Source organism: Lagenorhynchus albirostris, chromosome 12 (genome assembly GCF_949774975.1).
Source record: "Lagenorhynchus albirostris chromosome 12, mLagAlb1.1, whole genome shotgun sequence".
NCBI lineage: Eukaryota > Metazoa > Chordata > Mammalia > Artiodactyla > Delphinidae > Lagenorhynchus > Lagenorhynchus albirostris.
The window spans coordinates 20,753,075-20,776,643 of record NC_083106.1 but is presented as its reverse complement, the minus strand read 5'-3'; the positions used below and the strand labels follow the sequence as shown (position 1 = coordinate 20,776,643).

Here is a 23,569-nt window from a genome sequence, read left to right as displayed (position 1 = left end):
GACTTGACTTTCTTTATACAGTTGACGGACTGGACAAAGCTTCTATAGCAAACTCAGATGGCCCAACAGCAGGCTCCCAAACACCTCCCTTCAAGAGGAAGGGGAAACTCTCCACCATTGGTAAAATCTTTAAGCCTTGGAAATGGAGGAAAAAGAAGACCAGTGACAAATTTAGAGAGACATCAGCAGGTAGGAACATCATAATTTTGTTAGAAGATAAATTGTTAAATTTTCCAAAAGGTAAAAAATTATATCTTGCAGGGTTTTTTTTTTTTTCAGGGAAAAAATTAATCTACATTTGAAATGAAATTATTTCATTTAAGGGTGAAACAACTTAGGGTTCTGATCTGCCTTCTTTTTCTACTCACTTTGGCTTTCTAACATAGTCTTGTTTTTAAATATGTACTTGTAAATTCATATAAAAAATTAATGTGTAGGGAGAGGGAGGTGAAATGGAAAATTAGAAGTGGAAATGTTATTTGTCATTATTGTAGCTGCAAGTATCCATTTATACACACACATACGAACACTATTATCTATCTGTCTACTTAGTTCCAGTAACGCGATCCTATTTGTCAATGAAAAATTTTTAAAATGTCTTTTAAATGTATTTGTTCTGTGGGCAAAATTTAAATGGCTGTATGAAGGAAAAGTGTTGCTATATTTATTAATTTTAAATTTCCATCATGTCCTTAGGACAAATAAATGGTCTGTGTCCTAGAGGAGTCATAACCTTAATGGTGTGAAAACTTTTTATTGTTATTTTATTTTGTGGATTTGTTAAACCTTAAGAATTACATTATTTAGTACCTTTCATGTGGACTTATGGAGGAAGTTGGCCTTAAATCTCAGGCCAGAATTAAGCCTGATTTAAACAAATGTCCAGTATCAGGGTATTGTTTAAGGTGAAAATGAGTTTATATCTTGGTGTAAGTTTAGCTTTCTCCACGTTTGCTGTCTAAAATAATCCCTTCATCAGAATTCCTCACTGCACCAGAAACTAATATTGTCCGTGTATGTACAGGATCACAGAGCATATCTTACCCGTCTGTGCTAAGAGTTGGCCTTTAGTTCTAGCGCTGTGACATAAAAAGGAAAACACCATCAATAGCACAAGGGTGTAGGATAGAGACACCAGGGCTTCCTAAAGAAAATTGTCTCTGCTGCTTTTGCAGCTGTATCATTTCTTTGAGCATTTAATATTTAAAAAGAAATAATGATACTATTTCTGGGATTTGTTTCAAAATGATCCTGGAGGAGAGGGGAGTATAGATGAAAGAAGATCGGTCCCAAGTTGGTAATATATGGGGTTCATTATTCTCATATCTCTACTTGTAGGTACTGGAAAGTTTTTGCAATAAAAAGATAGGCAAAGACAAAAGACTTGGCGTAGGAGCAAATAATGATGGTTTGCTTTTTGAATCCTCTTTAGTTCCTAACTGGCTTCTTGGGTTGGGAGCAGTGGGAAGGGATGAACAGAGTGCTGTGCTGAGGGAGGACACCTGGGTTCTAGTTGTGTCCTTGCCATCAAGGTACCGTGTGACCTTGAGCAAGTCAGATCAGAATTGAATGAATTGAATTCTAATGTGCTTTCAGTTCCAGATTCTGTTGTGGATCCTTGACTCCTTCCAACCCCTGACTGGGCATCTTGTTCTTCCTTGTTCTGCAGTTGTAGATGGAAATACACTGGTCTTCTTAAGTACTACCCGCTCAGGTTTCTCTAAGCATTGGGGGAGTCTAGCTCTTCGAGTTACCATGGACAACCAAGATGGGAATAGGGCTCTGGACAGTAGCATTAAGAAGACATTGAAAAGAGATGATGAAAGTCTCTTCATTTGTCTCTCTTGCCCTTTTCCTGGGTCTGGGCTGCTACCGTCTCTCTCCCTAAAGTAGGAACAATTACAAAGAACTTCCCTTCATCTTTTCTTGTCACTCTTTTTAATTATTTTAATAGTAGGGAGGCTGTAACATTTCTACCAACCCAGAATATTTAAGAAAAGTCATTTTAGACAGCATTAAGTGTTATTTTATATTATCCCATATTTATTGAGGATAGCCTAGCAATCTTTGTATTCTGTTTCCTTTTCAAATTCACACAAGATTTTATATAAGTTGAGCTCCAAGAAGTTATTTATGGGTACTATATTTCTAGTTCCTAAAGACTACCGAACCACATTAAAAACCTGAGAAAGTTATTAGATATATCATCAGATTGTTTTTTGTTTTTTGTCTTTGCATCAAAATTGTGACATAACAGAATAAAGACAAGCCAAGTGGATGTGTTAACAATTCATTGTGAATTTTTCTGCTACATTTACTTGCATCATTTCTTTTTAAATATATTTATTTATTTTTGGCTGTGTTGGGTCTTCGGGCTTTCTTCATCGTGGTGCGCAGGCTCCTCGTTGTGGTGGCTCCTCTTGTTGCAGGGCACAGGCTCTAGGCACACGGGCTTCAGTAGTTGCAGCACGCAGGCTCAGTAGTTGTGTCTCATGGGCTCTAGAGCTCAGGCTCCATAGTTGTGGCACACAGGCTTAGTTGCTCCACGGCATGTGGGATCTTCCCGGACCGGGGCTCGAACCCATGTCCCTTGCACTGGCAGGCGGATTCTTAACCACTGCGCCACCAGGGAAGTCCACATCATTTCTTTTTAAACCCATGTTATTACTAATGTTTTATTTGAATTTTGTAAGATGTTATCAAGTGTCCCAAGTACTTTACTATCACTATATATATATTTTTTTTAATTCCATTTCTGCTGAGTTTTATGGAATGCATTAGTAAAGCTTAAAATAAACGGAGGAACAAAGTGGTGTAACATATTTTTTTCACATTGAGGAAAGATGTCACATCTAGAGGAAAACTGATGCATTTGGAAATAACCAAGAGTAGGGTGTTTTCGTCTCAAACAGTGAAATCTAGGGGTTTGGGTATGACCAAGGCCAGCTCCATCAAAGAACACCTTAGGCAAGATCCATAATATTTTAGGATATGAAAGAATATGAATTTCTTTCAAGAAGAGTAACTCTTCTTCGTTTGTCCTTCTCCTAAGCTCTTGGCTTTACAGTCATATGGACATGAATCTTACTGTGTTCTATTACACAGCGATTAATACCACTTTTCTTAGTGTGGGGGTCTGTGGTAGGAATTTTTAATTGATGGTAGATAGGATGCAGCACTGATTTATTAATGCCACTGTAATAAATGCCATTGTTCTCACATGTTCATGGTGGTGGAAGTTAAGAAAGGTCCTGTGTTCTGTCTGCTTGGTGGTCCTTGAGTCAACTAGATTTTGAAAGGCTGTCTTGTCCTATAAGGCTGGCTGGGCTTATGCCCCGACTTCAAGTTCTCTGGGCTTGTTTTAAAGCAGAAAGTTACCTGTATCTTCAGCTCTGTTTAGAATGGTCCATAGGCTATTGGGTTCTAGGGCAGAGTAGTCTTTTCTATTTACTTCCCCTTGGTGATTCTTTTCTTCGGTTTTCATCTCCTGAGTGAAAGGGTCCTTCTTTGGTTCCACCTAAGCTCCATCCCTTCCCTAACTTTAGAACTCAAAATCTCATTTACGCTTTTTTTCCTACATAATCATTTCTTCCCTTTTTTGGGGGGTGGTGGTGGTGGTGGGTAGGTAGTGGTGGCTGAGGTGCCTCCCTTTGGGTCTTTACGTATGCTTTCATCTCCCCAAAGTTGACGATACAAACAAACAGGCTGTTCCTCTAACTTCTACATGGGCGGTTACAACTAAGACCAAAGGTCTTCAAAATCTACGCTGTGTCTGCTGCTTCCACTTCCCTCCTGCACTCTCATGTCTTTCCTTCTGCAGTCTGCCCCTGCATCCAGCACTCCACTGAGGGGACTCCAAGCCTCCCAGTCCTGACATTTAGTGTTATTCTCTCATTTTCATCCACCTCAGTCTCTACAAGATGCGCCATTGCTGTTGTGTCCTTCCTTGTTTTACAAAATAGCTCTTACTTGATTTACACAAGGTGTCATCATCTTGGTTGTCTTTGACTTTTCTTTCTCTTTTGTCCCCTCTCTTCCCCTTCCCATTTCCCCTAAACCTGTGCAAGAGAGGTTCGCTACCTGTCTCAGCCCTTCTCCTTTTGTGAACGTGCCCTTCCTCACCCTTCTTTCTTCTCAGTGCCCACATCTCTCGAACCCAGGCACATCTCCTCGAGCACCTCATGAGCAGTAGTGCCTGAGGACTGTGTGTTAACGCAAAACCCATTCTTATGGTCTACATAGATCTACATTGAAAAGGTGGTACATGCCAGGCACTGATTAATTTGCTTCTGGGTATCAATTTTTTAATTAAAAAATCAGGATTTTGTAGTGAGAATGTTAAGAAACTTGCATCAGATTTTGCTCTCACACAGTGAGGGGAGGCATTCAGTTAAGTTGGACTGTAAGACTGCAGAGTTAGACCGAGAAATTTTCACAACGAGAGGTTACAGTGTCTACAAGCAGAAGAATTGCTGTGAATACGTGCTGTGTGTCCCCCGGTTTAGAAGAGAGGGTCTGTAACCTATGACCACACTCAGTTCTTCCTCAAACCACTGAGTGACTGGGCAGGTGACTGGAGTAACAACCATCTAATTCCACCCCTCCCTAAAGGTATCCCAGGCTTTAAACAGGATATGAGATACCAACATTGATCTTTTACAAGAATGACTCTTTGACATTGTTTAAGGCAATGGTACCAAACAGAGAACTTACAACTTGATTCTTTATTCTCTTCAACACATACCCACAGTTAACACTTAACATTGGCTTAACATCTAAAATGTCTTCAGCTCAATTATCTTTACTTTTTTCATAACTTCTGCTTTCACAAACACTTCTGTGTTTGGGGATAGTATTAAAATGTAATTTCAGGAATAGAAACATTATTTTTGGTGAAGCAAGATAGAAAATTTAAAGTTCACGTGGCAGCAATAGCAGTCGCCGGAAGGTCTCATTATGCTCACCCTACTTGTCTTTCACGCGTTAACTTAAACTTTCGTTTTAGAGAGGGAAGGTACTGACACCTGCTCTGAATGAGCACAGAGAGGGAGCAGAGAGGGAGCGGGAAAGTCCTATGTACAAATACTTTCCAAACCCCTGCCGTCCCCAGCTACCCCTGCTATTGCAGACGTGGCTTTCTTTGGCATCCAGGCTTTGACCACGGAGTTCTTTGATTCGTCCTTGCCTTTTACCATCTTCTACATTCTATTAGTTCCTAAACCTTTTATTTATTTCTCCTAGTGCAGGCCTCTACCATCAGCCTTTCCTCTCGGTCCCCATTGTCTGGTCCTTATCACTCTATGTCTCAATTATTGCAGGTGGCCTCTTTGCTCTACTTAGGTATTAGCTGTCCGAGCTCTAGAAAGCTATGGAATGCTAGAGGAGGCAGGGAGAGACAGGGTTCTGGCATTAAGCCTGCCTAGGAAGGGAACGTGACCCAGCTAGTGAGGCTGACAGAGAAGATTCAGGGTGGCACAGCCTGTCAGGAACACTAGAGTAACCAAGATAACATCCAGATCTCAGGCCAGCAAATAGAGCAGTGGGTCCTTCACAACAAAATGGCATGTGTTCCACCAGGTAGGGTAGCATAACGGAGCACCCGGGTGAGTGAGACTGGGAAATCCAAGCAAGCCTTGAGAGCCAGCATGTTCTTTACTTAGGTGGCAGTATTCATAGCAGATGGTGCTGGAACCAAAAAGACTCAAACTGGGTCCCCATCTTTTTTTTTTTTTTAAGGAACCGGGGAATAGAGCTGGTAACTAGGACAGGGAGTTACCAAAGGATTCAGGACAGAAACTCACTGCTTGAAGTGGGACACAGGGGATAGGTCTGCGGGAGTGGTCTCCTCAGACCCCAGACCTCAGGTGCTGGAGCTCCTGTCGCTACAAGGGCACAGCCCAAGAGCTGGGTGGCTGGAGAGAGCAGGGATTATTGTGGTTTTGGGAAAATAGGTGGGGAAATCTCTCCCCTCCCTCCTCTATCTAGATCATCCTGGATACCACTACAGGAAGTCTTCCTCAGGTGGAACTTTGGTCCTTTGCTTCTTGCCCAAAAAGTGACTGACTTCACGTTGTTTCCTAAATGAATTCCAGACTCCTCAGCTCTCTGCAGTGTAACCCAAACTGACCTTTCGTGTCTTATCTTTTTTTTTTTTTTTTTTTTTTGCGGTACGCGGGCCTCTCACTGTTGCGGCCTCTCCCGTTGCGGAGCACAGGCTTCGGACGCGCAGGCTCAGCGGCCATGACTCATGGGCCCAGCCGCTCCGCGGCATGTGGGATCTTCCTGGAACCGGGGCACGAGCCCGTGTCCCCTGCATCGGCAGGTGGACTCTCAACCACTGCGCCACCAGGGAAGCCCTTATCTTTCTTTATTAGTCACTTGCCTTGGACTTCTGTCACCCAGGGGCCCTCGGTGAGCATGCCCGGAGCCTCTGTGTCCCCAGGCCTTTCTTCACGCTCTTCCCTCTTCCTCTGAGCACCTTCTTCCTACAGCTGCACCTGGGAAAATACTGCAAGCCATGCAAGGGTCCTAACATGTCTCTTCTTTCCTGAGGATGTTCTTGACCTTGATTCTGCATCATCTAGTAGGAACCTCCCCTCCTGTGCTTGTCCTCCTGTTAGGAGATATGTACTTTGACTTCTTTCCTAGTTTATGTGTCTGCTACCAATTTACTGTGTAAATTATTTGAGGGCAGAGACTATCTCCCTCATCTTCACCCCACTTCAGATGCTTTACATGATCATTTGAACCTGGTATGTACTCTTAACATATGACTTGAATTGGTTATTTATTGGATATCCACTATAACTAAAAATACAGCACTGGGTGCTTTAGGACTTTATAAAAGAAATTGAAGATTGAAAAAATATCATGGAAAAGATAAAGACAATAAATTAAAATACAAACCAAAAACATGTACTCACAGTTACAGCCATGTACAACTATTAAAAGCCAATAAAATAATTAGGGGAAATTTCTTTTTCTTACCTTTTTGCCCTTATTTAAAAAGAAGTTACACTCCTAAATAAAGAAAATCCAGACAATTTATTTTCATTATAATTGTGACTTTTATTTGTGTTGTTAGTAATGGGGAAGGAATGCCCATCCAGATTTTTAGATAACATTGTTGCAAGTTATCAGCCTTCTAGGAGTCAGAGTAATTTGCAGAAAGTCATCTGCTAAAAGCTTTAATTTACTGAAGGTACTCTTACTCCCTAATAATACAATGGCTACGTTTTTATTGATTGCTATTATGTGCCAGGTTCTGCTCCAAGAACTTTATTCATGTTAACTCATTTAATTCTCAAAGGTTATAAAGTTTAAGTGCTACTGTTATCCCAGTTTTACTGATGAGGACACTAAGGTCAGAAAATTCAAATGACTTGCCCAAGGAAACACACCTGGTAGGAGCCAAAAGCAGTATTTGAACCCAAGCAATATGGTGCCACAGCCAGATTTTTTACCATTACACTGTGTGGCCTCTTTAGAAGATAACTTCATACTCAGACCAGTAAGGAGTGATCATTGAAAGGTGACCCTAATACCTGGATTTGCTTCATATACTGGAATGTTTGCTGTAAGAAGGATTCGGTCTGAAGAATTATTTTGATTCTACTTGACTAGCCTGATTTCAGCAGTGTCCACAGAAAAATGGTTGAAAAGGATCAAAATTATATTTGGTTCATTTAAGATACTATTCTTCGTAATCATAGAGGCATGATGTTGCTGATAGTGACTATTTTCTATATCTAGAAGGTAGGGCAAAGTTAGAGGATTTTCCCAGGGTGATAATTGTTCAGGACTGATCTGGTTGTATTAATAAATGGCAGCCTTTTGATTTTCTCTATCCTGTTCCACTAAGAACATGGAAGTACCTTCATGTATCATTCACTCTCACACCATATTAGAGGAAGGGAAGAGAATCTCTCCCTTTTCCCAATTTACAGCAGCAGAGGGAAGTTACATAGCCCATAAAGACCACACAGCACATCCTGGTCCATGTAGGACTCCTTGCTTATATGTTAGATAATACTCTTTTGTCCTCTCGACAGATGTTTATTGAACATCAACATCTACTATATGTCAGGCACTGTTGTAGACTCTAGTGATACAGCAGGAACAAAAGAGATAAATTGCCTTCCCTTATGGGACTTATATTCTAGCAGGGGTAGGAGACAGAGAGTAAACCCAGTAAGTTAGTATATTAGAACGTGAGAGGAGAAAAAATAAAGCAAGGAGTAGGGAATGTGGGAGGGAAGTTCCAGTTTAAAATGGGGTGGTTGGGCTTCCCTTGTGGCGCAGTGGTTGAGAGTCCACCAGCCGATGCAGGGGACACGGGTTTGTGCCCCGGTCCAGGAAGATCCCACATGCCGCAGAGCGGCTGGGCCCATGAGCCATGGCCGCTGGGCCTGCGCGTCCGGAGCCTGTGCTCCGCAACGGGAGAGGCCACAACAGTGAGAAGCCCGCGTACCGCAAAAAAAAGAAAAGGGGTGGTCAGGGACTTCCCTGGTGGTCCAGTGGTTAGGACTCTGCACTTCCACTGAAGGGACACGGGTTCGATCCCTGGTTGAGGAGCTAAGATCCTGCATGGTGCGCCGCGCGGCCAAAAAAAAAATCCAAAACAAAACAAACCAAACAAATTGGGTGGTCAGGGGAACTTTACCGGGAAGGCAACATTTGAGCAAAAAACAAGAGGGAAGAAAAGAAAAAGCACTTGGGGAAATCCTATTAAGTGATCACATGAGTTAGAGATGCATGCATTTTCTTCAGCCTAATAATGGTGTTAATGTACTGTGAATGTAATCAAGTATAAACTTTATCCAATAATTTAACAATCAAAATGCTTCACATTCATGAACCTCATGCTGGCTAATCTTTTATTTATTTTTTAATTGATTAATTTATTTTTTGGCCACGCCATGTGCCATGCAAGATCTTAGTTCCCCAACCAGGGATCAAACCCGTGACCCCTGAATTGGGAGCAAAGACTTTTTGTTTTTTTGTTTTCTGAATTTTATTTTATTTTAATTTTAATACAGCAGGTTCTTATTAGTTATCTATTTTATACATATTAACGTATATATGTCAATCCCAATCTCCCAATTCATCCCACCACCACCCCCACCCACTTTCCTCTCTTGGTGTCCATACGTTTGTTCTCTACATCTGTGTCTCTATTTCTGTCTTGCAAACCAGTTCATCTGTACCATTTTTCTAGATTCCACATATATGCGATAATATAAGATATTTGTTTTTCTAACTTACTTCACTCTGTATGACAGTCTCTAGGTCCATCCACATCTCTACAAATGACCGAATTTCGTTCCTTTTTATGGCTGAGTAATATTCCGTTGTATATATGTACCACATCTTCTTTATCTATTCGTCTGTTGATGGGCATTTAGGTTGCTTTCATGACCTGGCTATCGTAAATAGTGCTGCAGTGAACAATGGGGTGCATGTGTCTTTTTGAATTAATGTTTTCTCTGGGTATGTGCCCAGTAGTGAGATTGCTGAGTCATATGGTAGTTCTATTTTTAGTTTTTTAAGGAACCTCCATACTGTTCTCCATAGTGGCTGTATCAATTTATATTCCCACCAACAGTGCAAGACGGTTCCCTTTTCTCCACACCCTCTCCAGCATTTGTTGTTTGTAGGTTTTCTGATGATGGCCATTCTGACCAGTGTGAGGTGATATCTCATTGTAGTTTTGATTTGCATTTCTCTAATAATTAGTGATGTTGAGCAGCTTTTCATATGTCTCTTGGCCATCCGTATATCTTCTTTGGAGAGATGTCTATTTAGGCCTTCTGCCCATTTTTGGATTGGGTTGCTTGCTTTTTTAATATTGAGCTGCATGAGCTGCTTATATATTTTGGAGATTAATCCTTTGTCAGTTGATTTGTTTGCAAATATTTTCTCCCATTCTGAGGGTTGTCTTTTTGTTTTGTTTATAATTTCCTTTGCTTTGCAAAAGCTTTTAAGTTTCATTAGATCCCATTTGTTTATTTTTGTTTTTATTTCCATAATTCTAAGAGGTGGGTAAAAAAGATCTTTCTGTGATTTATGTCAAAGAGTGTTCTTCCTATGTTTTCCTCTAGGAGTTTTATAGTGTCTGGTCTTACATTTAGGTCTTTAATCCATTTTGAGTTTATTTTTGTGTATGGTGTTAGGGAGTGTTCTAATTTCATTCTTTTACATATAGCTGTCCAGTTTTCCCAGCACCACTTATTGAAGAGACTGTCTTTTCTCCATTTTATATCCTGGCCTCCTTTGTCATAGATTAGTTGACCATAGGTGCGTGGGTTTATCTCTGGGCTTTCTATCCTGTTGCATTGATCTATATTTCCGTTTTTGTGCCAGTACCATATTGTCTTGGTTACTGTAGCTTTGTCATGTAGTCTGAAGTCAGGGAGTCTGATTCCTCCAGCTCCATTTTATTCCCTCAAGGTTGCTTTGGGGGCTCCCCTGGTGGCACAGTGGTTAAGAATCCACCTGCCAATGCAGGGAATACGGGTTCGGTCCCTTCTCTGGGAAGATCCCACATGCCATGGAGCAACTAAGCCTGTGAGCCACGACAATTGAACCAGCACTCTAGAGCCCACAAGCTACAACTACTGATCCCACGTGCCAGAACTACTGAAGCCTGTGCACCTAGAGCCCGTGCTTCACAACAAGAGAAGCCCCCACAGTGAGAAGCCCACATACTGCAACAAAGAGTAGCCCCCGCTCGCCGCAACTAGAGAAAGCCCACAGGCAGCAATGAAAACCCAACCCAGCCAAAAAAAAAAGAAAAAACCCCACAAAAACAGATTGCTTTGGTATTCGGGGTCTTTTGTGTCTCCATACAAATTTTTAGATTTTTTGTTCTAGTTCTGTATAAAAATGCCATTGGTAATTTGATAGGGATTGCACTGAATCTGTAGGTTGCTTTGGGTAGTATAGTCATTTTCACAATGTTGATTCTTCCAATTCAAGAACATGGCATATCTCTCCATCTGTTTGTGTCATCTTTGATTTCTTAAATCAGTGTCTTATAGTTTTCTGAGTACAGGTCTTTTATCTCCTTAGGTAGGTTTATTCCTCGGTATTTTATTCTTTTTGTTGCAGTGGTGAATGGGATTTTTTCCTTAATTTCTCTTTCTGATCTTTCGTTGTTAGTGTATAGGAATGCAAGAGGTTTCTGTGCATTACTTTTGTATCCTGCTACTTTACCAAATGCATTGATTAGCTCTAGTAGTTTTCTGGTGGCATCTTTAGGATTATCTATATATAGTATTATGTCATCAGCAAACAGTAACAGTTTTACTTCTTTTCTGATTTGGATTCCTTTTATTTCTTTTTCTTCTCTGATTGCTGTGGCTAGGAGTTCCAAAACTATGTTAAATAATAGTGGCGAGAGTGGACATCCTTGTCTTGTTCCTGATCTTAGAGGAAAGGCTTTCAGTGTTTCACAACTGAGTATGATGTTTGCTGTGGGTTTGCTGTGGGTTTATCAATATGGCCTCAAGAGAGAACCTTGAGGTAGGTTCTCTCTATGCCCATTTTCTGTAGAATTTTTATCATAAATGGGTTTGAATTTTGTCAAATGCTTTTTCTGCATCTATTGAGATGATCATATGGTTTTTATTCCTTAATTTGTTAATGTGGTGTATCATGTTGATTGATTTGCGTCTACTGAAGAATCCTTGCATCCCTGGGATAAATCCCACTTGATCATGGTATATGATCCTTTTTAATGTGTTGTTGGATTCTGTTTGCTAGTATTTTGTTCAGGATCTTTGCATCTATGTTCATCAGTAATATTGGCCTATAATTTTCTTTTTTTGTGATACATTGTTCTGGTTTTGGTATCAGGGTGATGGTGGTTTCGTAGAATGAATTTGGGAGTGTTTCCCCCTCTAAAGTTTTTTGGAAGAGTTTGAGAAGGATGGGTGTTAGCTCTTCTCTAAATGTTTGCTAGAATTCACCTGTGAAGCCATCTGGTCCTGGACTTTTGTTTGTTGGAAGTTTTTTTGTTTGTTTGTTTGTTTGTTTTTTGCGGTACACAGGCCTCTCACTGTTGTGGGCTCCCCCGTTGCAGAGCACAGGCTCCGGACGCACAGGCTTAGTGGCCATGGCTCACAGGCCTAGCTGCTCCGCGGCATGTGTGATCTTCCCGGACCAGGGCACGAATCTGTGTCCCCTGCATCGGCAGGCGGACTCTCAACCACTGGGCCACCAGGGAAGCCCTGTTGGAAGATTTTTAATTATGGTTTCAATTTCATTACTTGTGATAGGTCTGTTTATATTTTCTAATTCTTCCTGGTTCAGTCTTGGAATATTGTACCTTTCCAAGAATTTGTCCATTTCTTTGTGGTTGTCCATTTTATTGGCATGTAGTTGTTTGTAGTAGTCTCTTAAAATCCTGTGTATTTCTGCGGTGTCAGTTGTGATTTCTCCTTTTTCATTTCTAATTTTATTGATTTGCCTCCTCTCCCTTTTTTTCCTGGTGAATCTGACCAAGGGTTTATCAGTTTTGTTTATCTTCTCAAAGAACCAGCTTTTAGTTTTATTGATCTTTGCTATTGTTTTCTTGGTTTCTATTTCATTTGTTTCTGCTCTGATATTTATGATATCTTTCCTTCTACTGACTTTGGGTTTTCTTTGTTCTTCTTTTTCTAGTTGTTTTAAGTGTAGGGTTAGATTGTTTATTTGAGATTTTTCTTGTTTCTTGAGGTGAGATTGAATTGCTATATACTTCCCTCTTTGAACTGCTTTTCCTGCATCCCATAGGTTTTGGGTCATCGTCTTTTCGTTGTCATTTATTTTCTATGTATTTTTAAATTTCTTGTTTGATTTCTTCAGTGATCTCTTGGTTATTTGGTTGCACACTGTTTAGCCTCCATGTTTTTGTGGGGTTTTTTTTGTTGTTGTTGTTGTTGTTTTTGCAGTATGCGGGCCTCTCACTGTTGTGGCCTCTCCAGTTGCGGAGCACAGGCTCCGGACCCGCAGGCTCAGCGGCCATGGCTCACGGGCCCAGCCACTCCGTGGCATGTGGGATCTTCCCAGACCAGGGCACGAGCCCGTGTCTCCTGCATCGGCAGGCAGACCCTCAACCACTGGGCCACCAGGGAAGCCCTGTTTTTGTGTTTTTTACAGTGTTTTTCCTGTAATTGATCTCCAATCTCATAGCATTGTGGTCAGAAAAGATGCTTGGTACGATTTCAACTTTCTGAGGCTTGATTTGTGACCCAAGATGTGATCTATCCTGGAGAATGTTCTGTGTGCCCTGGAGAAGAAAGTGTATTCTACCACTTTTGGGTGGAATGTTCTATAAGTATAAATCTATCCGGTCTGTTGTGTCATTTAAAGCATGTGTTTCCTTATTTATTTTCTGTTTGGATGATCTGTCCACTGGTGTAAATGGCATGTTAAAGTCCCCTACTATTATTGTGTTGCTGTCGATTTCCTCTTTTATAGCTGTTAGCAGTTGCCTTATGTATTGAGGTGCTCCTATGTTGGGTGCATAAATATTTACAATTGTTATATCTTCTTCTTGGATTGATCCCTTGATCATTATGTAGTGTCCCTCCTTATCTCTCATAACAGTCTTTATTTTAAAGTCTATTTTATCTGACATGAGTGTTGCTACTCCAGCTTTCTTATGATTTCCATTTGCATGGAATATCTTTTTCCATCCCTTCACTTTCAGTCTGTATGTGTCCCTAGGTCTGAAGTGGGTCTCTTATAGACAGCATATATATGGGTCTTGTTTTTGTATCCATTCAGCCAGTCTGTGTCTTTTGGTTGGGGCATTTAATCCATTTACATTCAAGGTTATTATCTACATATATGTTCCTATTACCGTTTTCTTAATTGTTTTGGGTTTGTTTTTGTGGATCTTTTTCTTCTCTTGTGTTTCCCACCTAGAGAAGTTTCTTTAGCACTTGTTGTAAAGCTGGTTTGGTGGTGCTGAATTCTCTTAGCTTTTGATTGTCTGAAAAGCTTTTGATTTCTCCGTCAAATCTGAATGAGATCCTTGCTGGGTAGAGTAATCTTGGTTGTAGGTTTTTCTCTTTCATCACTTTAAGTATATCCTGCCATTCCCTTCTGGCCTGCAGGGTTTCTGCTGAAAAATCAGCTGATAACCTTATGGGGATTCCTTTGTATGTTATATTTTGTTTTTTTCCTTGCTGCTTTAATATTTTTCTTTGAATTTAATTTTTGTTAGTTTGATTAATATGTGTCGTGGTGTGTTTTTCCTGGGATTTATCCTGTATTGGACTCTCTGTGCTTCCTGGACTTGGGTGACTATTTTGTTTCCCATGTTAGGGAAGTTTTTGACTATAATCTCTTCAAATATTTTCCCAGACCCTTTCTTTTTCTCTTCTTCTTCTGGGACCCCTATAATTCGAATGTTCGTGCGTTTAGTGTTGCCCCAGAGGTCTCTGAGATTGTCTTGAATTCTTTTCATTCCTTCTTCTTTATTCTGCTCCTTGGCAGTTATTTCCACCATTTTGTCTTCCAGCTCACTTATTCGTTCTTCTGCCTCATTTATTCTGTTAGTGATTCCTTCTAGTGTATTTTTCATTTCAGTTACTGTATTGTTCATCTCTGTTCTTTAGTTCTTCTGGATCTTTGTTAAACATTTCTTGTATTTTCTCAGTCTGTGCCTCCATTCTATTTCCAAGATTCCGGATCATCTTTACTATCATTCCTCTGAATTCTTTTTCAGGTAGATTGCCTATTTCCTCTTCATTTATTTGGTCTTGTAGGTTTTTACCTTGCTCCTTCATCTGTGACATATTTTTTTGCCATCAGATTTTGTTTGTTTGTTTTTTATGAGTGTGATTGTCTTCCTGTCTTACTGGTTGTTTGTCCTGAGGCTTCCAACACTGGAGTTTGTAGGCAGTTGTATAGAGCTGGGTCTTGGTGCTGAGATGAGGACCTCCATGAGACCTCACTCCGATGAATATTCCCTGGGGTCTGAGGTTCTCTGTTAGTCCAGTGGTTCGGACTCAGAGATCCCACCGTAGGAGCTTTGGCCTGACCCCTGGCTCATGAACCAAGATCCCGCAAGCCATGTGGGGTGGCAAAAAAAAAAAAAAAATTCTTGTTTCTTGAGGTAGGATTGTACTGCTATAAACTTCCCTCTTAGAAATGCTTCTGCTGCATCCCACAGGTTTTGGATCATCGTGTTTCGTTGTCATTTGTGTCTAGGTATATTTTGATTTCCTCTTTGATTTTTTCAGTGATCTCTTGGTTATTTAGTAACTTATTGTTTAGCCTCCATGGGGAGCACAGAGTCTTAACCACTGGAGCACTGGGGAAGTCCTGATTGCTAATCTTGATATCTGTTGTTGGCACCATGGCTCTTAAAAAAATCGTAATTTTTCTCTACAATTCTGCTAAAAGAGGAGCAGCAATCCAGGAAAGGGATTTAACTCTGTAATACTAATGTTTCATTATGGCTTCCTTTCTTAAATTCAAATCTAAGAGCCAGCTTCTGACAGGTGATCAGAAAGCTAGCTTCATGGAGTCCAAGTTTAGAATACCTCATATGTTGATGTTTTTTGGTGGATCCAAGTTTCAGGTTCTACAAAGAACGCCTTTATAAGTTGAAACAATGCGTTATTGCCTCAGTGTTCAGACAGTCCTTAACTTACATGTTAATGGTGTCCCCATACCGCTTGGTTAGATTACAAGGAATGACGAGTAAATTCCCATGTTAATTTACAAAATTCAGTTTAATCCATGATACACCTGAAGCCTGGTACTGTTAAGACTCATTCCTCCAAATACAGCCAAACACTGTTTATTGTTACTGTGGCAAAACACCTTCTGAGTTTTCAGTTGAAATTGAGAATTTCAGGGTTGCAAAGGACCTAACCAATCATCTAGGTCTGTCTCCAGGGCAGGAATACCTTTTGTCTCCAGCAAGCCTGATAAGATACAGTCATTCAGCTTCTTCCTGAGCTCCTAATTCCTAGCTCTCATTATTGAGGAAGTTTTCTTTTATATTGACCTGAAACAAATTCTCTCCAGGTTTTCTAACTATCCCCTGGTACTAATCTATCTATCTACCTGTCTGTCTATCTATCTACCTACCTATGTATCTATCTCCTAATTGCATTGGTACATGATGATCCTCCCATCTTGTTTTAAAGTTCTTTCATCCCCTTGATCTATTTTCAGTTTAGAGTTTCTCACCATACTAAATTGTCTAGATTATTCAGTTAGTTTTTATTGAGTACGAGACCTAATGCAGCAGGTGCTGGGGTCACAGTGAGGAACAAGCCTAACACGGTAGGTGCCTGCCTTTCATAGAGCCCACAAGGTAGCTTGTGAGTCTGGCCATACTTCTCAGTCTTGGCTATTTTCATGCCAAGATAACATAGTGACTTTCCCCCAAATTCTTATTATTGCACTTTACCAATCACATTTTTAATATTTAGAATCAATGTCCAGAATAAGAATTCATCTTGTTATTAAAATGGTAAGAATTTTTCAGTAGGACTTAAGTGTCTTATAAATGTCTAGGGAATTGAAAATCCCCCATTAATAGTCCATATTACATTTCTGCTCATTTAATGTTCTGTATATAGAAAAACATCACCCAGATCCTGGGTGATCTGTTTCAACCCCAGATAACAATAGGATAGTGTCTGGCGAGGTATTGCTCCCTCCTGATGTTAGACCTCCCTTTTGTATCCGATCTGTCTCCTTTGAGTCATCCAGAATCCTGTCCCACCATGTCTCAAAAGTTACTTTCTTGTGCTGACACCCCACGTGCCTTTTTTTTATTACTCCTCTTCTGTTTCTGCACCCATTCATATTGTGCCCACACTTCTTGGATTCTATTTGCTCTGAAAGCACTGGAATTCTTCACTGCTGTTTTTTTCTGTCTTCTCTGCTATCCTCCGTGATACCTGATTTTATGCTATTATCTGGGTTTTTTTCCTTCCTCCCTCATTCAACTTCAGTAGGCCAATTCAGTCAGTCTTCGCCCAGCATATCACTTCCATAGTCCTGCCAGGCCTGGCATTATTGTATGGATGTTATGGTCCAGAAAAATCAGCCTTTGTCTCTGACACCATCAACTCAAATGGCTGTTCGCAGTCTTTGTCCAGTCTTTGCATATCATATCTTCAGCCAGAAGAGAAGAAAAACACACCCAGCCTTCCACACCTTCCTGTTTCTTCCTCAGAACTTCTGACTGGATGGGGCTTCTGATTGCTTCTAGGGAAGACAATTATTCCTGTTTTTAAAAAATCAATAGAGGAGGGTTTGTGACATCTTGGCATGCCCTTCTTCATGTCCTAAAAAACACATTTGTTTAAAGCAATTCTTTTTAAAAAAAATTTTTCTTTATTTATTTAGCTGCATCAGGTCTTAGTTGCGGCAGGCGGGATCCTCGTTGCTGTGTGTGGGATCTTTAGTTGTGGCATGTGAACTCTTAGTTGCAGCATGTGGGATCTTGTTCCCTGACCAGGGATCAAACCGGGGGCCCCTGCATTGGGAGTGTGGAATCTTAGCTACTGGTACTCCAGGGAAGTCCCTAAAAAACATTACAAAAAGCCAGCCTTCCTTGGGGTGGGCCAGGCGGGCCATGCGTATCAGTGTGAGCTCCTCAGTGATTACCGTTGGACTCTTCCTACCAGCTCTCATCAGTCTCCCTTCTTGTTCATTTGTACAGCAAATAGTCGCTGATCTCCTACTGTGAGCCCAGATCTGTTCTATGCACTGGGAGTCCAAGAGCTGACAAAAAGGGAAAATTCCCAGGCTCATGAACTTTGTCCTTGGCTCTTTGCTTTGGTGTGTCTGGTCCCACTGTTCTCCTCTGTCTCTCTGACCTGCTGTCCAGCTCCAGATCCACACAGCTCATCAGCTTTTCCCCTCTCCTTTGTGTTAACGTTTTCTTCCTCTCAACCTCTCAACTGCTGTTTTGATTCCTGTTTTCTTCCTCAAAACATTTCTCTTTGTATCTTCCTTAACTGTATTATTTTTCCTTTCCTTCTAGATGGCGTTCACCTTTTCCAAAGCAAGGGGAGATGTTCCCCAAGTCCTTTACTTTCCCTTATGTGAAAATTGCTTGTATTTATAGCTCACCCATTGATGGCTCCTCTCCAAGGAAGAAAAGCAAAGGTCACAGCCAAGAGATCACTGGAATGGTTTCTGCAGTCCAGACCCCTGGGTCTTGAGGTTACCTGTAGTCAGTTTTTTGGCAGCTCCTCTTGGAAACATTTCCTGTAAACTTTCCCCAGCAAACCGGGCCCCTAGGAATGAAGCTTTTCACTGAGCAGTGGTCTGGGCTTGCAATGTCAAACCATAGCCCTTTCAGAAAACACAAATAGGATTTTGATTTTTCCAAAACTTCTCCCTGCCTTGTCTCTCTTTTGGACTGTGGTCTTGGGTCAATAAGCCTATAGTCAGCAGGAAGATATTCTTATTCTTCCTGACAACTCTGCTGGTGGACTCCCGAGATTTTCTTAGAAGTGGCTGTGGTTGGCTTATGTGAGAGGCAGACATACAAAGGAACCACCAGCTAGTTCATACTCTGTCACTGCATTTGTGATCAGGACTTTATCAAAAGAGGTCATTTTCATGGTCATTCACCACTCTTGTGTTTTTTCTGTTTGTTTATTGTATGTGCGTGTGTGTATATGTATGTATGTGTGTACAGTTCTATGAATTTTAATACATGTATAGTTTTGAGTAACTGCCACCATAATCAGCATATATCACAGTTCCATCACTCCCAAAATCTCGCTTGGGCTGTCCTTTTATGGTCCTGCCCTACCTCCTCTCCACCCACCCCCTGAACTCCTAACCTCTGGCAGCACCTGCTCTGTTTTTCTTCACCATCATTTTGTTGTTTCAAGTATGTCATTAAACTTGCAATCATTCAGCATGAAATCTTTTGAGACTGGCTCCTTTCACTTAGCTTAGCACCTCTGAGGTTCATCCAGGTTGTTGCATATATCAGTTATTCCTTGTGATTGTTAGGTAGTATTCTTTGGTATGACTGTACCATAGTTTATTTATTTGTCCACCTGTTGAAGGACATCTGGATTTTTTCCAGTTTGAAGTAATTATGAGTAGAGCTGCTGTTGACATTCATGTAAAGGTTTCTGTGTGAACAAAAGTTTTCATTTCTCTAGGGAAAATATGTAGGAGTAGATTTTTGGGTTATATGTTAAATGCATTTTTAACTTTATAAGCAATTACCAAACTATTTTCCAGAGTTGTGCATTCCTACCAGCAGTGTCAGAAAGTTCCAGTTGTTCCACATCCTTGTCAGCACTTAGTATTATCATTATCAATTTTTTATTGTGATGAAAACATATCATAAATTTTACAATCTTAACCATTTTTTATTTATTTATTTTTTTTTGCGGTACGCGGGCCTCTCACTGTTGTGACCTCTCCCGTTGCGGAGCACAGGCTCGGCGGCCATGGCTCACGGGCCCAGCTGCTCTGCGGCATGTGGGATCTTCCCGGACCGGAGCACGAACCCGTGTCCCCTGCATCGGCAGGTGGACTCTCAACCACTGCGCCACCAGGGAAGCCCAATCTTAACCATTTTTTAGAATGTGTATCGTTCAGTAGTAAAATACATTTACATTGTTATAAAACAAATCTCCAGAACTTTTTCGTTTTATAGAACTGTAATTCTATACCTATTAAACAATCCCCCTTTACCCCCTCTCCCCAGTGCCTGGTGATCACCATTCTACTTTCTGTATCTATGAATTTGACTACATTAGATACTTCATATAAGTGGAACCGTACGGAAGTTGTCTTTTTATGACTTTTATTTCATTTAGCATAATATCCTCAAAGTTTATTCATGCTAAAGCATGTGACAGCATTTCCCTCTTTTTTAAGACTGCGTCGTATTTCATTGCATACATACCACATTTTGTTTATCCATTCATCAGTCAGTGGACACTTGGGTTGCTTCCACCTCTTGGCTCTTGTGAGTGGTGCTACTGTGAACATGGATGTGCTGTCATTATTTTTTATTTTAGCCATTCTAGAAGGTATGTAGTAGAATTTTGTCATGGTTTTAATTTGTATTTCCCTAATGGCTAATTATGATCAATTTCTTTTCATGTGCTTATCTGCTGTCCATATATCCTCTTTGGTAAAGTTTCTGTTTAAGTATTTTGCCTGTTTTGTAATTGGGTTGTTTGTTTTCTTATTGTTGCATTTTGAGGGTTCTTTATATATTCTGGATACAAGTTCTTTGTCAGATATGTGATTTGAAATATTTTCTCCCTGTCTGTAGGTGGTGTCTTTGCCTAACCCCAGGCCACAAAAATTTTCTCCTATAATTTCTTCTAAAAGTTTTATAGTTTAGTGTGTTACATTTAGATCTATGATTAGTTTTCTGGGGGGTTTTTTTGGCCCTGCCACGTGGCTTGTGGGATCTTAGTTCTCCCACCAGAGATTGAACCCAGGTCCTCAGATGTGAAAGCTGAGAGTCCTACCCACTGGACAGCTAGGGAATTCCCCTGATCAGTTTTATGTTATTTTTTATGTAAGGTATAAGGTTTAGGTCAAAGTTCATTTCTTGCATATAAGTATCCAGTTTTTTCAATACCATTTTTTGAAAAGACCATCCTTTCTCCATTAAATTGCCTTTTCGTCATTAAAAAACCAATAAGCATATTTTCTTCCCTATACTCTTCTTTGGTAAGGGTGTGTTCAAGTCTTCTGGACAATTTTTATTGAGTTGTTTCCTTAATGTTGAGTTTTGAGAGTACTTTATATGGTCCAGATATGTATGATGCCTCTGTTAGATATGTTATTAAAGATATTTTCTGCCAGACTGTAGCTTGCCTTTCCATTCCGTAACAGTGTCATTTATAGAGCAAAAGTCATCCTGTTGATGAGGTACAGTTTATCACTTCTTTCTTTTAGGATCATGCTTTTGGTATCATGTATAAGAACTTTTATTACAAATAAAGCTGCTATGAACATTCATGTGCAGGAAAAAACAAAAACTTTCAAGAGCATTTGTTGAAAAAGCTATTCTTTCTCCATTGAACTGCCTTTACAGCTTTGTCAAAAATTAATTGGCCACATAGTCTTTATCAAAAATTAAGACCTACATTTGTGTGGGTCTATTTCTGGACTACTTGTGCTCTTAATCTATGTATCTATTCCTTCACCAATATCATGCTGTCTTGATGACTGTAGCTTTATAGGCCTGAAAGTTAGGTACTGTGATTTCTCCAACTTTATTCTTCATTTTCAAAATTGTTTTAACTAATCTAGTTTCTTTGCTTTTTCAGATAAATTTCACAATCAGCTTGTTTATATTCTCAAAATTTCCTACTGAAATTTTTATTGGAATTACATTAAATCTATATTGCAGTTTAGGTAGAACTGATATCTTTACTATGTTGAATCTTCTAATCTATGAACTGATATGTCTCTCCATTTAGTTAGCTCATCTGTTTCTTTCAGTTGTGCTTAGAAGTTTTTAGAAAACAGTATTAAGTTTATTCCTAAGTATTTCTTTCCTGTTCTTTTTTAAAAAAACTACTGTAAATGACATATATTAAAAAAAATTTTTTCCAATTGTTCATTGCTAGTTTATAGAAATACAATTGTATCCTGCTACCTTGTTAAACTTACTTATTGACTGTAGTAAAATTCCTTATGATTTTTTAATGTAGATAATTATATCATCTGTAAATAGGGATGGTTTCATTTTTCCTTTCCAATATCTCTGCCTTTCATTTCATTTCTCACCCTTTTGCACTAGCTAAGGCTTCCAGTATGATAGTAAATAGGAGTGGTGAACGGGGAGAAAAAAAGATTTAAAAAAAAAAAGATTTTAAACTGCAAATTTATTTCTTTAACAGCTATAGGACTATTCAGGTTACCTCTTTTATCTTGGGTGAGTTTTGATAGGACCTCTGGTGCTTTGAAATGGAAAACAAAGTGAGGCTCTTCAAATTTCTTTATAGTTAACCAACTACCTCCTCTCCTTTATTGAAATCCATGTTCACATTCTAACTTCTCAATGAGATCCACCTTGATCTTCCTATATTGAATCTTTCTATCCCCCAGCACTCTTTTTTTGTTTTGTTTTGTTTTGTTTTTGCTTTTTTTTGTTGTTTTTTTGCGGTACGCAGGCCTCTCACCGTTGTGGCGTCTCCCGTTGCGGAGCACAGGCTCCGGACGCGCAGGCTCAGCGGCCATGGCTCACAGGCCCAGCCGCTCCGCGGCATGTGGGATCCTCCCGGACCGGGGTATGAACCCGTGACACCTGCATCGGCAGGCGGACTCTCAACCACTGCGCCACCAGGGAAGCCCCGGCACTCTTTTTTTAACAGCTTTGTTAAGATACAACTCATATACCATGCAATTCACCCATTTAATGCAGTGGTTTTAAGTAATAAAGGTTATCCCTTAAGTAATAGTCACAGCTATGCAACCATCACCACAATCAACTTTAAACACTGTCATCATCCTAAAAAGAAACCCCATTCCATTAGGAGTCACTCCGCATTTTCCTCCCAAACCCCCAGCTCTATTTTCTGTCTCTATAGGTTTGCCTATTCCTGATGTTCATGAAAATGGAATCATGTAATAAATACGTGGTCTTTGTGACTGGCTCCTTTGACTTAGCATAATGTTTTCAAGGTTCGTCCATGTTGTGACATGTATCAAGACTTAATTTCTTTTTATTATCAAATAGTATTCCATTGTATGAATAAACCACACTTTAGCTGTTCACCAGCTGATGAACATTTGAGTTGTTTCTATTATTGGCTATTATGAATAATGCTGCTGTGAACGTTTGTGTATAAGTTTTTAAGTGGATGCATGTTTTCACTTCTCTTGGTTATATAACTAGACATGGAATTGCTGAGTCATATGATAATTCAATGTTTAACATTTTGAGGAACTGCCAAGACTGTTTTCCCAAGCAACTGCATCATTTTACATTCCCAGCAGCAGTGTATGAGGGTTCCAATTTCTCCATACTCTGGGCAGTATTTGCTATTATCTATCTGTCTTATTGCCATCCTGGTGGGTGTAAAATAGGTCCCCTGGCACTCTTGGCACTCTTCTGCCGTACTCGTTTTGTTTTCCATAGCACATTTTATCTTCTAACATTTATTATTTCTATTGTTTGTTATCTGGCCCCATTTTCCACTAGATTATAAATTCCATGAAGATAGGGATTTTTGTCTTCTTTGCTGGTAAAATCCCAAGCAACTGGAATAGTGTCTGGCTTATGCTAAGCATTCAGTAAGTGTTTGTTGAATGAATTAATTAATGAAAAGCTCTTTCATTAATTAATAAGATGGACCTTATCCTATCCCAGTATGGGACATTGGGAAGTAGATGTTTGTGATTTGGAAAATGCTAGAATTTTGGAGGGAAAAGGCTATAGCTGTTTTCAGTTCTGACTTCATGTTCATATCATTGAGAACTTAAGAGCCTTACGGAGTCTTGAAAAGCCAAAATAGACAAAATAAATATTTCACGAAATTTAATGGACACGTTGAGGGTCCATTCACTTACGTAACTGTAACTGTGTGCTCTGTGTGGTACGAGCCATTTA

General features: G+C 40.0%; 1 protein-coding gene across 2 annotated transcripts in view; it reads left to right on the top strand.

Annotated features, from left to right (window-relative positions):
* PHACTR2 (phosphatase and actin regulator 2) overlaps positions 1 to 23,569 on the top strand; it is a 131,824-nt gene that overhangs the window by 36,266 nt on the left and 71,989 nt on the right. For both annotated transcript variants that reach the window (XM_060167708.1, XM_060167709.1), the window contains exon 2: positions 22 to 189. In XM_060167708.1, coding sequence (XP_060023691.1) covers positions 22 to 189 — 168 coding nt within the window. The remainder of the gene's footprint in view (positions 1 to 21; positions 190 to 23,569) is intronic.